The 18617-nt window shown below is 35.8% G+C and overlaps 2 protein-coding genes across 6 annotated transcripts; both read left to right on the top strand.

The window, feature by feature from the left end:
* Positions 1-1430: 1430 nt before the first annotated feature.
* Positions 1431-6670, top strand: LOC129896910 (auxin response factor 3-like). Of its 4 annotated transcripts, none has more exons than XM_055972902.1 (4): positions 1431-2252; positions 2505-2562; positions 5131-5228; positions 5926-6670. In XM_055972902.1, exons 1-3 carry the CDS (start codon positions 2034-2036, stop codon positions 5199-5201), a joined length of 348 nt encoding a protein of 115 aa, XP_055828877.1. In that variant the 5' UTR covers positions 1431-2033; the 3' UTR covers positions 5202-5228; positions 5926-6670. The 4 variants fall into 4 exon arrangements, 1 of the variants encoding a protein (XP_055828877.1); XR_008768071.1 differs by having other exon boundaries at positions 1436-2341; XR_008768072.1 differs by lacking the exon at positions 2505-2562 and having other exon boundaries at positions 1437-2341.
* Positions 6671-9436: 2766 nt separating this feature from the next.
* On the top strand, positions 9437-16533 carry LOC129896413 (phosphoinositide phospholipase C 6-like). Of its 2 annotated transcripts, none has more exons than XM_055972309.1 (12): positions 9437-10108; positions 11515-11711; positions 12181-12316; positions 12422-12670; positions 12752-13066; positions 13200-13454; positions 13531-13788; positions 13863-14083; positions 14186-14303; positions 14969-15121; positions 15205-15291; positions 16055-16533. In XM_055972309.1, the coding sequence occupies exons 1-12, from the start codon at positions 9779-9781 to the stop codon at positions 16346-16348; spliced, it is 2613 nt and encodes an 870-aa protein (XP_055828284.1). In that variant the 5' UTR covers positions 9437-9778; the 3' UTR covers positions 16349-16533. The 2 variants fall into 2 exon arrangements, with proteins under 2 accessions (XP_055828284.1, XP_055828283.1); XM_055972308.1 differs by having other exon boundaries at positions 9438-10108; positions 13143-13454.
* Positions 16534-18617: the final 2084 nt, after the last annotated feature.

The raw sequence follows: 18617 nt of genomic DNA, 5'->3' as shown, positions 1-18617 counted from the left end.
CCTGCATCATTTCATGATGCAGAGACAGGTACTAGAGATCATCAACCGGCGCTCCGTTGAAGATCCACATACACTCCCAGCTAGTTGGTGAGTCCTCCTTGTTTCCGGAGGATGTTGAGCTTTCTTGTATAGTTTTGTTGCCTTTTCCTTTACTTTGATAGAGGCTTCATAGACTACAGTGTGGGGAGGTTGGACTGTTATTTTGAGGAGTCCTATTATACTTATTTTGTTGAGTTAAACATGTTTGACCTTCGGCCCCCACATTGTAAGTAGCATGTTATGATTGAGCCTTCTTTTGAGCGTATATGACTGATTAATAGAGTGATTGAATCAGGTGGTTCGCTTGAAGGTCAGAAATGACTTTCAAGTGCCGGTCACGTCTAGGGTACCCTCCCGGGGTGTGACACCATTCTCTTAGGAGTTTGACACATTATTTTGGGAAAACTTTGCCATATAGACGTTCATTGAAGGAAAAGTTAAGATGCAATTTATCTTAGAAGACTTCATGACTCAACAACATGACTAGAATAGAAGGATCAGTAAGGCATTATTGACCTTAGGTAGAATTAGATTTTTGGGAGTTTCGACTTGAGGCGTCACCTTGAGCATTGAAGATGAAGAGGGTCAAGGGTGAACCTCTGTCGCACCCATACTCATACCAACTAGAGTGAAAGGTCGCCAGTGATAGGAGTCGGTCATAACCGCATGATCGATCTCAAAATACAGCTTCCTAGTTTTATCAGAAGTCGCAATAGGGGTGGTCATGGTTGTTAACCATGATTAAGATATATATCTACCAAATTATTGAATCACACGGTTGAGAATAAGATCATGGTCTTTCAGGGTCATATAATCACCTATCCATATTGGTGTCACGCAACTAGCTATGTTTTTGTCCTAGCCGCTATTCCATCCGTAAATGTACTCTACTCTCCATAACCCACGTTCTATTCCTAACTTTCTTGTGCTCAGTTTCACTAGTAATTATCCGCTTACTTTATGATCGCCGAAGACACAAAATAGTCTAGTATAAAATTAAGAGAACAAAACATGTATGGTAGAATCTGCTGAATAATCATCTACTCAAAAGAAGATGTTCATACAATGTACATAACCCTAAAATGAGGTATTTTAGTAACTTACTATCTGATTATATAAAAAAATTCGTAAACAACAATGAGAGAATAATCTAATGATAGAGTTTGGAAAAAAGCCCCCAACTAAAGGTGAATTTGTTTCTCTCTATGTTCCCATAATATTCCTAACTTCAACAAGGTCGAACTCTCTATTTAAAATGTCCAAGTATGGTATTTATAGACTTTAAAAATACTTTGGAGCCCACCTAGTCGGACTAGAAAAGGAGAAAAATTTACTCAGATACACTAATTTCTCGTCGAGAGGCAGAAAGCTTCGCCCTGGCCATAGCTCCGCGAGGCTCTCTGTCTTGCCTTGCCCTTGCTTCTGACGGGGGCTAAATATTCGAGGGGGTGTATTTTTGTCCCCCTCCTTCGCTTTCCACTTCATCAGATGAGCTTTCGTCTTCTCTTTGAGCAATTTAAACATGAAGGCTACTCTCGTACAAAGTGTGTGTCAATTCAAAACAAGATAGCACTATCAAAATGGCGTAGCTCCTAAAACTGACTCAACAACCTAATACATAAGAAAAATACAACTACACACACTACAAAAAAAACCCCAAATTGCGGGGGATTTACTGTTGAGGTTAATATAATCTCCATAATTTACATCAAATTGTGGAGGTTTGAATAACCCCTCCAATTTTTACCAATTAAGGGGGTCATTAACTGCCGCAACCTTCAAAACAAAATTTTCATAAAATCAACGCGAGGACTTTTTCTTTTCCTGCCATTTCCCCCAACTTTTTACAAAACTTCTTTCCCAAATCATTTCCTCAGTGTTCATTCACTTGCATTCATACTTCTCCTCTTCTCCCTCTTAGCGATTTCTCTCAATTTAACATCTTAAGGTTTTTGTGTGCTTAATACTGGAGTTTAAAGATGATTTGTTGACTTATGGAGCTAAATACTGTGGATAACGATGATATGGGAGAAAAAACAACGACGCCGATATCATTGGATTCACCGGCATCGGTGGCATCGGGAAGTTTGGATTTGACATTGTCAACTCCGCCATCGGCAATGGCATCTGTGTGTATGGAGCACTGGCATGTGTGTGCTGGACCGTTATTTCGTTGCCGAAGAAAGGAAGTGTTGTCGTATACCTACCTCAAGGTCACTTGAAACATCTCTATGAGTACTTGTCCATAGCTTATAACCTCCTTCCTAACGTCTTATGTCGCTTTGTAGATGTGAAGCTACAAGTGAGTATACTTTTCTTCTTCTTGGTGTCAATTTTATTGAAAAATTGGTACATATCGGTTAAAATATTTGCTTGTGTAGGTTTCTTTGTTTAGTGTTGATTATAGAAAATTTTGAATATTTGTTTAGTTATCTGGCATTTGGTTTCCATTTGTTCGATTACAGGCGGATGAGACTTTTGATGATGTCTATGTACAAGTCTCACTAGCTCCCCGACAATCAGGTATCTAGTTGCTTAAGTTTAGTATCTTTAGGTAAAATTTGGTTAATAGAAGCATTGTCAGGGTGATTTTTACTCTGTATAGCATTACTATTTGGTAGACTAAATTGGAGGTTCATTTAAGCATAAAAAAAGAATAGAATGAAGCAAATATGAAATGCGTTGTTTTGCTAGGAAGGTGGTATTATCATAAACTTGGATATGTCACTCTGTTTTATTGTTTAGGCGGATGGAAGTTTGTGCTTTCAATAAAGTAAGTTGATGAAAAGAAGTGTTTAACTAACCAGTGAGAAGGAAAGGACCTTTTGTCTATAGCATTAGAACACAGACTAAACTTTTTGCCTTAGCCAACAAATGATGTGGTAAAACAAATTTACATTAGGAAACTAGAAAACTTAAAGCGCCTAAGATGCTATAGTTCCTGTGCATTCCCAGATATTTCAAAAGAACAATTACAAGCAGAGCTACACCAAAACAGAAACCCGATTAACTTCGGCTAATAATATAGATTGAAGAGGGGAAAACATACCGTACTGAGTCCTGTTGTAGTACCTTGACATATTAAGGTCTGATTTGAAGCTCTAAACTACACATCCGACTATTACAACTCCTAAACCACCCCTCTTCCCATTCCCCTTTTTTAATATGAAGAAGAGTTGTATAATTTCTAAACTAAAATGAACATAAAGAACAATCAGAGTAAACACATTGGGGAAATTAAGCACTTGCAAGTTTGTGTACTTGATCAGCAAATATTTGAGTATATGAAACTAAAAGCAATTACATTGCATGAGCTGATACGTATGATCATAGAGCAGAATTTTCTGTACTTGTATGACCCAAATTGGAAAAATCATCATACAATAAGCTTATTTTGTTGATTTTTAGGGCAGTTGAGGCTTTTTTTCACTTGCAAGGAGGAAAGAATCTTTTGCTTTGGTTATTCAAAGGGGACATTCCCATATTTCATGGTCTTGTATAGCAGAGTTTCTGCAATTACTAACTAGATCTTTTCAATGAGAACTACATTTCTCCCATCTTTTTTTCTTTTTTAAGTCTTGATCATAAGAACTTTGCCTAGGATAGACACTATGTTGAAGAATCCTACAACATCATACCTTACATAAAGAGGCTACAATATCATACCATGTTTATGAGAAAATAGCCAAAAGCCCCCTAATCTATATCCAAATTTTTAACTACACACCTTAATTTTATGGGAGTCCTATTACACCCCCCCGAACTATTTAAAACTGAAATAATTACACCCTTAAAAAGCCACAACCACATCTATGTTGACCAGTGAATTGCACGCATTTGGCATGTGGAAATTTGATTAATTTATTTTTTAAAAGTTTTTTTAAATAATTTTTCCCCTTTCTCCTATATTTCCCCCATTTATTCAAATCCCTAAAGTAATTGCACCATTAATGTAAACATCAACGTCCATCGGAGTTGGCTTGTGAGGAACAAAGATGAATAGTGATGGTAGAGCTCGTCGTGCGATATTCAAGCTTTGCTCGCCAGAGAACCTGAACGACAAACTAAAAAAAAGTGAGGGAGAAGGAAAGAGAGAGGACGAATGGAGGAGTGGGATTGCCATTAATGGAGGTCAACTGAGACGAGTACTCCTCTTAGGGAAGATGAGGAAGAGCCGATGATGCATTTCATGTCATTGTCAGCGGCGTCAAATTTGAAGAGAAAAAAGTTATTCACCATCGATTGAACAATTAATGAGATTGATAACATGTGGATCCTGAGATGTAGTTGATTGATTGAGATTTGAGAAAAGAAAAAAATTCTCTTTTGGGGTTCAATTGGATTTGATGTAAACCCAATTTGATTTTTTTCAAATCTGATCAAATCCTTCTAGGGTGATATAAATACATGTCATTTTATCTATAATTGATTTGATTGATTTTACAAGCTTTTTACACGAGAGTTTAAAAACTCGTGTGAAATCAACAACGGTGAAGATGGTGGTGACAGTGGCGATTTAGAGATGGTGAATGGTGAAGGAATTTGGTCTTTGTTGCTATGAAGAAGAAAGACAATAAATTAAAAATAATAATTAAAATACATATATTTATGAAAAGAGATATTGAAAATAAAGTTTTAATATTTGTTTTTTTTTTGCTCACTCTGAAATACACTCACCTTGCCAGCTAAGCATTTAGGGAGATAACAATTTTAGTTTTAAACACTCTAGGAGGGTAATAGGACTCCCGTGAAGTTAGAGTTGTAGTTGGAAATCCGGATATAGGTTAGGGGGGCTTTTGGATATTTTCTCCCATTTTTATCCTAGGTTTTGAGGCAGAGACCTAGCCTTAGAATTGGCAAAGTGTGGCCTCTGCATCATCGGCTGTGCTTTTTCAGGACAAACTCAATGCCCTTGCCCTTGTGTTGGAAATGTCATTGACCTTCATTGATAATCTTATTTTTTCTTCTGGCACTTTGGAAGTTTGGGATTATGATGCAGTTGTATATATGGTAAAGTTGACCTAATTTCCTTACCTCTATTATTTGTCATTTGTCAATTTTTAACCAAACAACATTATATGATGTATACAGGAAACAGACAGAGTGTTGTTGATGTAGATGAGTACAATAAAATGAAGAAAGTTGACCCAGAATTTTATTGAGAAGCTTCTAGTCTCCAGTATAGGAAGGTATGCTTAAGCCATGATCCTTCGCTTTGTTTGTTTTTATTTATTTTAGACTTTAGACTGCACTGATCATGTAGATTATTTTGCAGTATCAGATGCTTAAATTTGCTTGCAGAGAGGGTCAAGTGACAGAGAGTGATTTTTTAATGGTTTAGCCACAATCTACAAGTTGTATATGTAGAAAGGAATTCCCGATGTCACCTCGTGTTTGTCAAATTAAATTATTTATAGGCTTTGGTTATGTAGAAAATTTTAAAAAATTTCTAAGTGAATAGTTGGTTATTGCTTTAACTTCAATGAAGTTATGAGTCGTTAGAATATTAAAACAAGGTTCCTCAATGGTTTTGTGAAGTCCTTGTAAGATTCTAGTATTGAATTGTGGTCTTACTGATCTGCTCATCTTATATTTTGATGACTTCTTTTCTTCTATTAATTCTTTTTCCCTTGAGACGAAGGTCTATCGGAATTAAACACCTACCTACTTTACTCGAGAAAAACTAATTGAGATCACATTGTAAATGAAGCATATTAGATGATTCTAAGGTGTATCTGTTTGGCCAATACAATTGGTGTTATCAGTGCACTGTTCTAAAGAATTGTCTCAAATGAGTTATGCAGTTCTTTGTGATTATTGTCTTTCTTATTATTCAGGTCCTTTTTTTCCAATCTCATTGCATAATTATTGATTTTGTTTTTTTAGGATGATTATGTTCCATATCATTCTTCAAGAATTGCCAAGCATCTTCAGGGACAACTCAAAAAAGGGGAAAGTATTTAGAGAGATGCTGAATGATTGCTTGGACCTAATACGTTCTCAGTCATATTCTAAACATCGAGTGTTCGTGAGGTGTAATGTCAACTTTGACACAACATTGCAAGGAAGGAATTGAAAGGGTGTCATATAGAGTTCATGGAGTCGGACACATTTGTCCAAATCATAATGTGGTCATTTGCTAGTTGTTTACATGACTTGTGGGTTGATCAATTTCTTCATTGCAACAACACTCTCATCTTCTGGAGCCTGCCTACTGCTCGAACCTTAAATTTTATGCCTAAAATGACGACGACTCTAGGATGCCAAGGCCTCGACACACTCCGTGACCATGAATATGCCTGTTGTGGTAAGTCATTTGTTGCAAGCTGGTTTTGGTGTAGCTACTCAACCTAGATGTGTTATAACTCAAAAGCTTAGTTACAATGATACATAAGGACGGAAAGGTAACGACTAGTCTGCGTTTAGTGGAGATCACAATATTTTTGGACTTTGAATTCCTAATATCAGTAGATTGTGCAGTAAATTGAATTATCGGGTACAATGAAGATCAGCTGTAACTTTAGTTTTAATTTTATCTAAGTAGACTCTGGGCACGACTATATTACCTGCCTTTATTGGAATCTATTTGTATGTGTTCAAATGCTAGTATGAATGTATATCTTAATTTATCAATTACCCTAAAATTTGTGTGACTTGTGATCTATTATATAAAATAAAAAAAGTTTTTTAAAAAAGCTAATAATGCTAACAATTACTGAGGGTATAGCCTAAACAATTGAGGAGGTCATTATCCCCGCATAATGGAGTATTAAAAATTCTAAAAAAGTAACTATGGGGATTAAAACTGCCGCAAAATGACCACCTAAATTGTTTGCAGCGGTTTCTCCAAAACCTCCAAAAATTAATCGTGACAAACGTAACTGCAGGGGTCTTGAAAACTGCCAGGACAATGAATAACGGGTTTTTTTTAACCCCCGTAATTTGTTCTTTTGACCCCCACAAATTGACCTTTTTTTTGTAGTGACACTTCAAGCAAAAAAGTGGAATAGGTTACCAAGTTCAATCCATCTATGTGCCCTCACTTTTCAAGAGAGATGTGCCCTCACATAATTAAATTACAACGTTTTAAAAATAATAAATATTGGTTTTATGACCTATTCGGTTCTTAAATTGCTTTACTTTTGCGTTATTTTTAAAGATTGAATCAATAAGAGACTGACCTATCGATTGGTGTGATTAGTATATATGTCATCACGACTCTTGAATTTTGGATCCTCACAATTATATTAATTGGTTCTTCTCATTCTATAATTTAATTTAACTCATTTATTTTCATTAAGATTTAGACGTTTGAATCTGAATGCACAACTAATGATCTAGATTTCGTCTCAATATCTAAACACTAAATGATTAAAACTATTTGTTTTTCAACATATGAATGTGCATAATTTGTTTATATATAATAAAAATACAATTCAAATAAAAATTAATTAAATATTCTTTTTTTAAAAAAACTTGTGGTTGCTAGTGATAGTGGAGATAGTTTGTAGTGATGTTAATAGTTGTTGTTAGTGGCTAGTAATAATGGTGGTGATAACTGTGACGGTGGAGGTGATTAGTGTTGTGGTGACTGTCATAATGGTGGCTATTGATTGTGGTGTTGGTGATTGTAATGACGAAATTGATTGATGTTATTAATTGATGGTGACTGAAGTGTGTGTTGGTTGATAATGCTTTTGTGGTAGTTGACGGCGGTGCTAGTTATGTGATGAAGGTTGTTGGTAGTAGATATTGACCACAGTGATGGTAGTGGCTTATAATAGTGGTGGAGGTAACGACAGTGGTGATGGTGATCAAAGAATGTATGGTGATAGCGGGCGGCGATGCTAGTTGTGATAGCGCAGTTTGCTGGTAGTAGAAATTGATTGTAATGATGGTAGTGGTGATGGAGGTGGCGACATCTACAGAGATGATGGTGGTGATGAAAATTGATATAATTATAATGATGAAGAAGATAAATGTGGTAGCAGCTGACAATAGTGGTTAGCAACGATGGTGATTGTGCTAGCAGATGTGGCTGGTGGTAAACGACAATAATGGTGGTTGACAATGGTGGTGGTGGTGGTAGTGATTGTGATGGAAGAAGTGATTAGTGGTAGTGACTGGTGATTGTGGATAGAGTGATGGTGAATATTATCCACACAAAAATACATCTTAAAGATATTAGGCTAAAGTCATCGCCAACCATTTAAAATTGTCTGCACTATTCACTTACACACCTTAATTAAGACTAATACCTATTAGACACTCTAACATTAACAAATATGTATCTATTGAACACGAAATGACAACTACCTTAAAAAATAATGTGAGTGTAACCCACACATTGTGTTTTGAAAAAGTGATAAATAAAAATACGACATGTGGCACGTGGGTCCAATCTAACAATAAAAAAGAATTTTCAGTTTAAAAAATGAAAAACAATTTTCAATCATTAATAATTCAAAAAGTTAATCAACAAAAAGAAGAAAAAGGGAAATGCCTCCCCACCAACCCTCCCGGCCCCAAATCCAATCCACCTAACCCTTTGGCCTTTCTTCTTCTTCTTCTCCCCGTCGGCGTTGTCTCCCTTGTTCTCGCCTTCATCGATGATATCAACTTTTCTTCTTATTATTATAGACTATGGGGATTTAGCCTAATAAAAATAGTGAATTAAGTTGTAAAGTATCCGTAGATTCAGTTCTTCTTACAAATTCAATCATCAATAGATTTCGTTTTTTTTGCCATACAAAATGAAAAACAAATAACGAAGAATCAAAAAAAAGGAAGAAGTTTGAGAACTGAAAATGGGGTAAGAAGCTTGAGAACTGAAAATTGGGGAAGAAGATGGGGAAAAAAGTGCAGAAGTTTGATCAAAAAAAGAAAATGGGGGAAGAAGACGAATAAAAGAAAAAAAAGTACAAGCTTTTTATAAGAAATAAAAAATAAAATATTATTTGCATCTATTCACGCGCTTACTATCCGTGAGATAAACGTTTTTGCCACATCAACATTTTGTGTTTAATAGATACACATTTTGAGTATTTTAGATGTTCAATAAGTACTAGTCCTAATTAAGATATGTAAGTAAAGTATGCGAACAATTTTAAGGGACCATCGATGACTTAAACCAAGATATTAAAATTCTATTCTGAATCTTAATAATTAAGATCTATTTAGACCAATTAAATACTTCCAATTTTAATAAAAATAAATATATTTAATGATCTAATGTCTAAACTATTCGAATTTAGACCTTCATTCAATGCAAATGAATATGAGTTATTGGTAAGTGCAGCACACAAATTGCCTTGCACAACTATTTCTATATAAAAAAAATAAATTCAAACATTAAAAAAAACAATACTTAGAAAGGAGAGAGGAGGAAACCAAAATGAAAAATAAATGGCGGGATGGAGCATTCTATTGCAAACCGGTGTGGTCTTTTATTTTTTTCAACAGTTACATTTATTTATTTCAGTATATGTAAACGTCGTCTTCAACCACAACACCTTCCTATACTCCTCAAATTTTGCTCCAACGCCCCTTCAAAGTCTTCCTTCTCCTCAATCAATTTTCTACGTTTACATTTTTTCATTTTCCTTATAATTGTATAAATTAAAAAATAAATAAATAAAAATTTCTTTTTAATTCACTCTCCTCAACAAGCATGATCCAAAACAAAAGCCAATTTAATTAGATTGAAAAACAATGATTTGAATTATCAATAGTTGTAAAAATGGGGAGTTACAATTATTACAAAGTGTTGGGATGTTTTAATAGAAAGTTCAAGATCAGCGAGACGGGTCCCCCGCCGGATGTCAGCAATGCATTTTCGTTATATACCGAAAAAGGGAGCCACATGACAGGGGATCAATTGGGTCGGTTTATGGTTGAGTATCAGGGTGAAAAAGGATGCACCATTAATGATGCTGAACAAATTATACAAGAAGTTGTTAATCGCCGGCATCATCTCACCAAGTACACTAAGAATGCACATTCTTTTGAACTCGAAGATTTCTTCTATTATCTATTTCAGGATGATCTCAATGCCCCTATCAAATCCCAGGTTTATCTCCTATTCATTTTTTAATTTTTTTTTGGAAAGATGCTTTGATTGGGTTATGTTGTGATTCTAGTTTTAGCAAGGTAAAATTGTTTGTACTACTAATTTGACTGCTGTGTGTTAATGTAATGAAAAATGTGCATTTCGTCGAGAAAATGACTAACTTTAGACACTATAAGGGAAATTATTGAAGGGGTTATTACACGGTTGAAACATGGTTAGCATTATTTGTTATCTATATGTAATAGATGTTGAACCCTCTTCGACTTCTTCTGTGTTTTGAAAATCCTGCCTGTGCCAATGGTCGTCACTGAGTAATGCCATGAAAGGTTGCACTCCCCTGTAAGGGGAGTGGTGAAGTGCAATGCCATTTGTTGACAAACGGATCTCCCAAGGGATGAAATGCTGGTGTTTGCTTTAGCTCGATTGAATGAAGTGGTTGAAGCAACTTCCCTAGGGGTTGCTCTCAGGCCAGGTTAAGTTGAAGATTCTTGCATGGGTGGTGATCAATTCCGATACTTAATCAATACTCGCTACATTATCCCGAAGTAAAAACATATATAAAAGGAAGAATATAGTAGGGAAATGAACTTGAAAGCTTTACAAAATGACTCTCTAAAATCCCACCCTGGCGGCCATTCCCCTCTCTGCTCTATGGTGCTAATTGACCCTACTGGTCCCAAGCAACATGGTTGTCCTAGGTTAGGTGTGAATGATGGTCAAATGATGAATAGAAACTAATGGAATTACTTTTCTTTCTCGTTTGTTTGTCCACTTGATCACTAAGGGATGGATGTGTGCATTCAATGACTTCCTTGTGGCTTGAGAGTTAAATCGTACGAGAGAGTAAGTAAGTGATTAATAAGAGAATCGGACTTTGATCTCGGGCCCATTTCCTCTTTCAAGGGGGACAAGAGGGAATATGTCTATTGAAACAACAGAAACTATATCTTGAGAAAAAGAGTTACGGAGGTACGGTTTATATAGAGATGGTATTGCAAAAGTGAAAGAATGAGCATTTCTATGTATTTTTGGTGAAAAAGGCCAGAACATCTTAGACACTGAATTCTTGTTAGGACTCTTTGAAAACCCAACCCTGCATACATCTATAAGTTTCTTTCCCTACACGGAGCAAGTTCTTAATTCGACAAGGAGGAATTTGTCTATCTTGAGGCTTGCGCCTTTTTTTAGGTGTAGAAATGAAAAGGTTGACATTAAAGGTGTACAAATTTTGCAGTATTGCGCATGAACTTTATTAACACCCTTCTTTTTAACTTTTAAATCATCGGGGTTAGTGATTTCAAGTTTTGAATTCCTTGTGCCATGTGCATTTGCTGTTTATGCAGAAGTGACTAGAAAATTACATGTAGAGATGTGTAGATTTACTTTGACAACTTATGTCATTCCAGGTACATCATGATATGAATGCTCCATTGCAACATTATTTCATTTATACAGGTCACAATTCCTACCTTACTGGAAATCAACTGAGCAGCGATTGTAGTGAAATTCCAATCATTAGAGCTCTGGAAAAAGGTGTGCGGGGAATAGAGCTGGATTTATGGCCAAATTCAGCAAAAGATAATGTGCATGTTCTTCATGGAAGGTATGATATGCTCCTTTACTAAGTTTTAAAGTACTAGTTAAGAGATATATGACTTATAGAAGCAATAAGTGCAGTACAACCTCTGGAGATCTTCATACTCATCCACAAACCCCGCAAGTGTTGATATTTAGTGTGATCCACTTACCTCAACTTAATTACAACCAAAAAAGGTTGAAGATGACTGGAAGTTAATTATCATTCAGGTGATTGTGGATGGAACAGTTTATCTTATTTAGATGTTTGTGTTTGAATAGATTTCTTCTATAGATTATTAAACTCTTCAAAGTCATCTTACCAGAGATGAAAAGCATATTATCTAATAGCGAATCCTTTGAAGTACTTCTTAATTTTAAGAGTAATTTATCCATTATCACTTATTGTTATTATAGTATTCAACTAGGATACAATATCTGAATAACACTTGAAATTAATGAGTTTTGATGAGAATGCCAATTATGATCATTTCCAGGACCCTGACAACGCCCGTGCCGCTCCTTACATGCTTAAGGTCCATTAGGGACCATGCATTTATTAAATCTCCTTATCCTGTAATAATTACATTGGAAGACCACTTGACGCCAGACCTTCAAGCAAAAGTTGCAGAGGTTAGAGTTGGTTGCCCTTTTTTGTCAACATTTTTTCAGATTATATATAATGTTTACTCTACTCTTAATTTCTTCCCCCTCATGCACCCCATTTTCTTCTTCTAGACGGTTATCCAAGTCTTTGGGGAGATGCTGTATTTTCCTCGGTCAGAATGCTTAGAGGAATTTCCTTCACCTGAAGAGCTTAAGCATCGGATTATTCTTTCTACCAAACCACCCAAAGAATATCTTGAGTCGAAGCATCACCGAGACATAGAAAGTGCATCTCCTGCGAAGAAAGATTCAGTTGAAGGGGACATTTTGGTCAAGGAGACTTCAGAAGTTACAACAGAAGGACATGAAGCTGATTATAGGGTAAAACAATGCTAAAACAGTCTTTCACTCTCTCTTTCTTTCAGTAGGATAATCTCCTTTTCTTAACTGGCATATTTTCAGAGTGATACTGATCAAGATGATAAAGATGGTGATACCTCCAACTACCAATCATCCCAGCAAGGAGCACCTCAGTACAAGCGTCTGATAGCAATTCATGCTGGGAAGGCCAAAAGTGAATTGAAAAATGAATTAATACCAGAAGAGCTCAAGCATCAAATAGTTCATGCTACCAAATCACCCAGAGAAGATCCTGACCTGAAGCATGCCAGAGACAAAGAAAATGCAACTATGGTGAGGAAAGATTCAGTTGAAAGGGACTTTTTGGTCAAGGATACATCAGAAATTACAGGCCAAGAACATGAAGCTGATGAGAAGGTAAATGTCATCAAACAACGTTAAAACTATATGTTTCTTTTCGAATGCTAATCTACTTTTTTTCTGGCATTTCCAGAAAGTTATGGATCAAGATGATAAAGATAATGATCCCTCAATCCATCGATCATCCCAGCTAGGAGCACCTCAGTACAAGCGCATGGTAGCAATGCATGCTGGAAAGGCAAATTATGACTTGAAGCATGCGCAAATACCTGAAGAGCATAAGAATGGAACTCCACTTTCTCCCAAGCCGCCCAAAGAATATGTTGAGTCAAAGCATCAGAAAGACAGAGAAAGTGCATCTCTGGAGAGAAACGATTCAGTTGGAAAGGACCTAGTGGTGAAGGAGACTTCAGAAATTAAAGCAAAACATGAAGCTCATGAGAGGGTAAATTAAACAACATGAGATTCTCTCTGATATCTTCTTTTGGCAATCTAATCTTCTTATCTCTGGTATTTTTCAGAGTGATATAGATCAAGATGACCTAGGAAGTGATCATTTTGACTGTCGGTCATCCCAGCAAGGAGCACCTCAGTACAAGCGCATGGTAGCAATTAATGCTGGGAAGGCAGAATGTGGCTCGAGGCATTCACAAACACCTCAAGAGATTAAGCATCAAAGAAATAGAGAAAGTGATTCTTCAACGAGGAATTCACTGCAAGACTTACTGGTCAAGGATACTTCAAAAATCTTAGACGAAGGACATGAAACTGATGAGAGGGTAAAGTAGCATTGGAACAATCTCTTTAATATCTTTCTTTTGGCATGCTAGTCATTTTTTCTGGAATTTCTCAGAGTGATACTGATCAAGACGATGAAGATAATGAGACCTCCAACAACCAATCATCCCAGCTAGGAGCACCCCAGTACAAGCATTTGATAGCAATTCATGCTGGGAAGGCAAAACATGGGGTGAAGCGTGTACTAACAGATGAGGTTATTAAATTCAATCGTTTAAGTTTGGATGAACATGCACTTGAAAAAGCTGCAACAAATCATGGAAAGGATTTGGTCAGGTATTTAGTTCTTTACCAAATAAATTGCAACCACTGATGAGACTACTCAATCGTCTACCCTATTCACCATTTGAGTTTTCCTCTGCTTCTTCCATTTGCTAGGTTCACTCAAAGGAATATTTTGAGGGTGTTTCCCAAGGGAACACGAGTCACCTCCTCAAATTTTAAACCTATGATTGGTTGGATGCATGGAGCTCAGATGGTTGCATTTAACATGCAGGTAACTGGTGCATCCATATTCTTCTCCCCGAGTTTATTTCTGCCCTTGTGTGTGGTACTTTTTTTAACTTTCACAATTTCTCTTGCTCCTTGTGTCACAATACTTAAGAAATCCCCGTTCTATCATTTCACTCTACCCTGTACCACAATGTTTAATAATCCCTGTTATCATTTTCTTCTGTTCTGCAACTTTTTGGATTTTGTACCTTTTCTTTCTTTAATCTCTCCCTTGGAGGGTTGTTTCTGGTCACTTTATAAAAAAATTACTCAAAAATTATAAGGTGATGAATAGAATACATAGGATTAAATTAGGATTTTTTCATACAGACAAGGATTATGTGGATACATTTTCGTATGTACTAATATCAGGGATCAGTAACGCTCTGTTGGCAGTTCTTGGGCAGGCTGGTCTATCATGTATTATCACAAAATTGACATCAAATTGAACAAATACATTTTGAGCTGACCAATGGATACTATTTAGCTTTCTGAGTATTCTCCATTTCTCTGCAGACCATTGATCAAACTTTTTGTAAAAAATAGAAAACAAATGAATGCGAATATGATGTAACAGATGATTCTGCCCATGCTGATTGCTGTTAGTAATTTCTTATCAATTTGATTCATTATATTCTGTCTAATTGCTATTTTAATTGCATATGATAGGGATATGGGAAATCACTCTGGATTATGCATGGGATGTTTAGGTCTAACGGGGGCTGTGGCTATGTACGAAAGCCTGGTTTTCTCATGGAAAGAGGACCACATAATGAATTATTTGATCCCAAAGTGACATTGCCGGTGAAGAAAACTTTAAGGGTAAATGAAATGTGTGATGTGGAGATCATAACAAACTTGAAGCATATGTGATGATAATTCCAAGAAGTATGATCTTTTTGCAGGTCAGAGTATACTTGGGAGATGGATGGCGCATGGATTTCAGCCACACGCACTTTGATGCCTTTTCTCCCCCAGACTTCTACACAAAGGTTAGCAAGGCTATATTGATGGCGCCATTTGGTGTGACTCATCTTATTGCCTAATTAAGTACACATCATAGCTAACCATGTCTTGGATGGCCAGGTGTTGGTTAGATCTAACCAGATGTTTCCTTGAGCGCCTCCAGTGATATATTCAAACCAGTTTTTCTTCCCTTGAGTGTCTCGAAGTGATATATTGATAAAATCAAGTAGCTCGCGCAATATGGGAGTTGTGGCCTCAATCAATAGTTCATTCATTGGATAGTTGCTACATTACTTACTACCACTTATCAAATATCTAATGCCTGGTTTTTAAATGACATGTACTACTTTATACTTTAAAAGGAAAAAAACAAGTGTGCATATCATTTAAGTTGCAAGATCAACTTTAAACTTTAAATTTGGAGCCAAAGCATCTTTTAATGGAACTGAAACAAGTGGCGGACCATTGGATTAATTGTTGGTTTGAGGCCAACATAATAGTCATGACAAGTGAGTTAGGTATAATTGCTGTAATTAACAAAATGTACTATACACACTCATACTCAAAAGATGACCTGAAGAGAACTTTGTTGATCACCCTGATCTCATGCCCTGTTGTGACTTGTGTCATCCTCTTTTCTTTATGTATAATAATTTATAGCCTGCTTGTATTCTTTCTCTGGTTGCCTTTGCACTAGGCAGAATAGTGTTTCGCCTTTTTGCTTTATATTAAAGGAAGTTTCAGGAAATTTTGAAAGCTTTGTTGACCCTCAATGAATGTGAATGGCAGCTATATATAATTGGAGTTCCAGCAGATGCTACAAAGAGAAGGACCAGGATAATAGAGGATGATTGGGGTCCTATATGGGGAGAAGAGTTTAAATTCCCCTTGACAGTGCCAGAGCTGGCTTTGCTTCGGATTGAAGTACGAGAATATGACATGTCAGATAAGGATGATTTTGGAGGTCAGACATGTTTGCCTGTCTCAGAGTTGAGACCTGGAATCCGAGCAGTCCCTCTCTATGACAAGAAGGGTGAAAAACTTAAATCTGTTAGGCTGCTTATGCAATTTCGATTCGTCTGAGGTGCAATTTCTTTCTTTTTCTAGGTAGGAACTTTTGTTCAAAAAACAAAAGCTCAATTCTATTTTTTTTCTTGTATATCCTTCATGGGATTCTCGCACATCCAGTTCTTTTTTTGTACAATGGATGTGAAGTTGTTGTATTAGAAAGGGGAAGAAAAACTTCCAAGGATGAAGTTGTTGATTGAGTCTGTGACATTGTTTTTTTTTTGTTTCCCATCCGGTGTGCGGAGCCCGTGGAGCCCCGACTAAATTCGGATCGTGCATTGCAGGGCCCTTTTGGGGATGGTGCTCCCAAAAGAATTTTTTCTATTTTCAGGGCTCGAACCTGAAACCTTTGGTTAAGGGTGAAGCAGTCCCACCACTGCACCACAACTCATGTCGGTGAGTCTGTGACATTGTGACTGAACTCTTTTGACATCAATGCAGACATCAACTATATCCCAGTCAGGTAGAAAATTATATGTACTTTTCCTTCTTAAAATTTGTGTTGATTGTGTTAAATTGACATCTTCCCACCAAGGATATAGCGCTAAAGTAGAATGAGCTAACCAACCAGGTGAAAACTTAGAAATGTAGTTTTGCTAGGGAGATATTTCATTAAGCTAGTGTTTAGCCATAGTTTTTCAAATATTTTTGGCAAGTCATTTTTGGATGAAGTTTCAACATGCGTTTGACTATAGATTTAGGAGAAATATTTGACTTTTGAAAGAAATATAATTTATGCCCATAAGTTCTAAAAACTATTAAAAATACTCGTGTAAGTTTGTGTTATTATTTATGATAAACATGTATCGTGAAAAGTCATGACAACGAACACAATTAATATGAATATGAAAAAAGAGGAAGAAAACAAACGAAAAATATCACTGATATGTGTACGAAAACTACTATTACTACTTGCAAGTAGAAGTGACTTTGGAGATCAAACTCAGATAAAAATGGTGTAAAATATGTATATAATTGTATAAATTAAATCAAAACTATAAATGATGAGTGTTTTTAAAAAATATAAAAGTTTGGGGTAATTTTTAGTTTTTTAAAGGAAAAATTTCTTGGGTGAGTACTTTTTAATAAATAATTATTGATTTTAGCGATACTTTTTATTTGTTACCATCTATAGTAATATATAACAATACTATGATAAATCTGCTATGTATTAAAAGTGAACTATGCATATAATATAAATAAATGTATTATAAATAGTTTAAAATATATTATGCTTATTTAGTAAGAAAAATTGACACAATATATTATAAATATATTAAAGTGTGTGATAATTGTATTATATGTGTTTTATAAAATGTTCTCTGTAATATGTATTAAAACTGTATTATAAGTGTCCAGTGAAAAAATATTATTGCTATAGATGATAAATATTTTTTTAATATAGCATATTTATGTAAGTTCCCCATTTTAAAATAGTCACAAATAATAGAATTTGGCCCAAATACTAGTTTTTTTTTCCTATTATTTGAGAATGGGCTAGTTTCAAATATATACAACAAAGTAATTAGTTTACAACAAATATGGTCATATTTTCTTTATATAAAAAAAGGATAATACACAAGTACCATCCCCAACTATAACCAAACACACCTAAACTAAACTAAGGTCCTATTACCCCCCTCCCCCCGAACTGATTTCTTACGTAATTTCGTCCATCTTATGTCACGCCCCGGGAGAGTACCCTAGACGTGACCGACACTCGAAGACCATTGCTGGTCCCCAAGCGAACCACTTGATCCAATCACACATCCATTCATATCAATCAATCAGCAGAAAGTTTAAAATAAAGAAATAATTTAGTGGGAAACTCAAATCATCACTCTAACTCAAATAATAAAGTCCATGGGCCAACAAATCGAACTCCAATCTATGTCGTTAAATAGTTTGACAAGAATAATTCAAGAAATAAAATACTCAATCGTCACATCACTATCTATTCTATGAAGCCTCTATCACTACTATCTAATTGGTGCCAATGACATGTTCATGGCTACCTCAAATCAGAATGAAAAGACTAACTCGATGCAAGAATAACTTAAGTGGTATCCTCCGAATGTAGGGGAGGACTCACTAATAAGCTGCGTGTGAACAGATCCTCAACGGTATGCCTATTGATGATCTTTTAAACCTGTCTCTGCATCATGAAACCATGCAGGTCCAAATGGACGTCAGTACATGAAATGTACGAGTATGTAATATGGCAGAATGAAACAATACCAGTTCAAATATCTCAAGTCATAAAGATAAGAGATACTCAATCAAG

Source organism: Solanum dulcamara, chromosome 7 (assembly GCF_947179165.1).
Source record: "Solanum dulcamara chromosome 7, daSolDulc1.2, whole genome shotgun sequence".
Classification (NCBI taxonomy): Eukaryota; Viridiplantae; Streptophyta; class Magnoliopsida; order Solanales; family Solanaceae; genus Solanum; species Solanum dulcamara.
The sequence above is the reverse complement of the archived record's forward strand: the minus strand, read 5'-3'. Positions and strand labels throughout refer to the sequence as shown.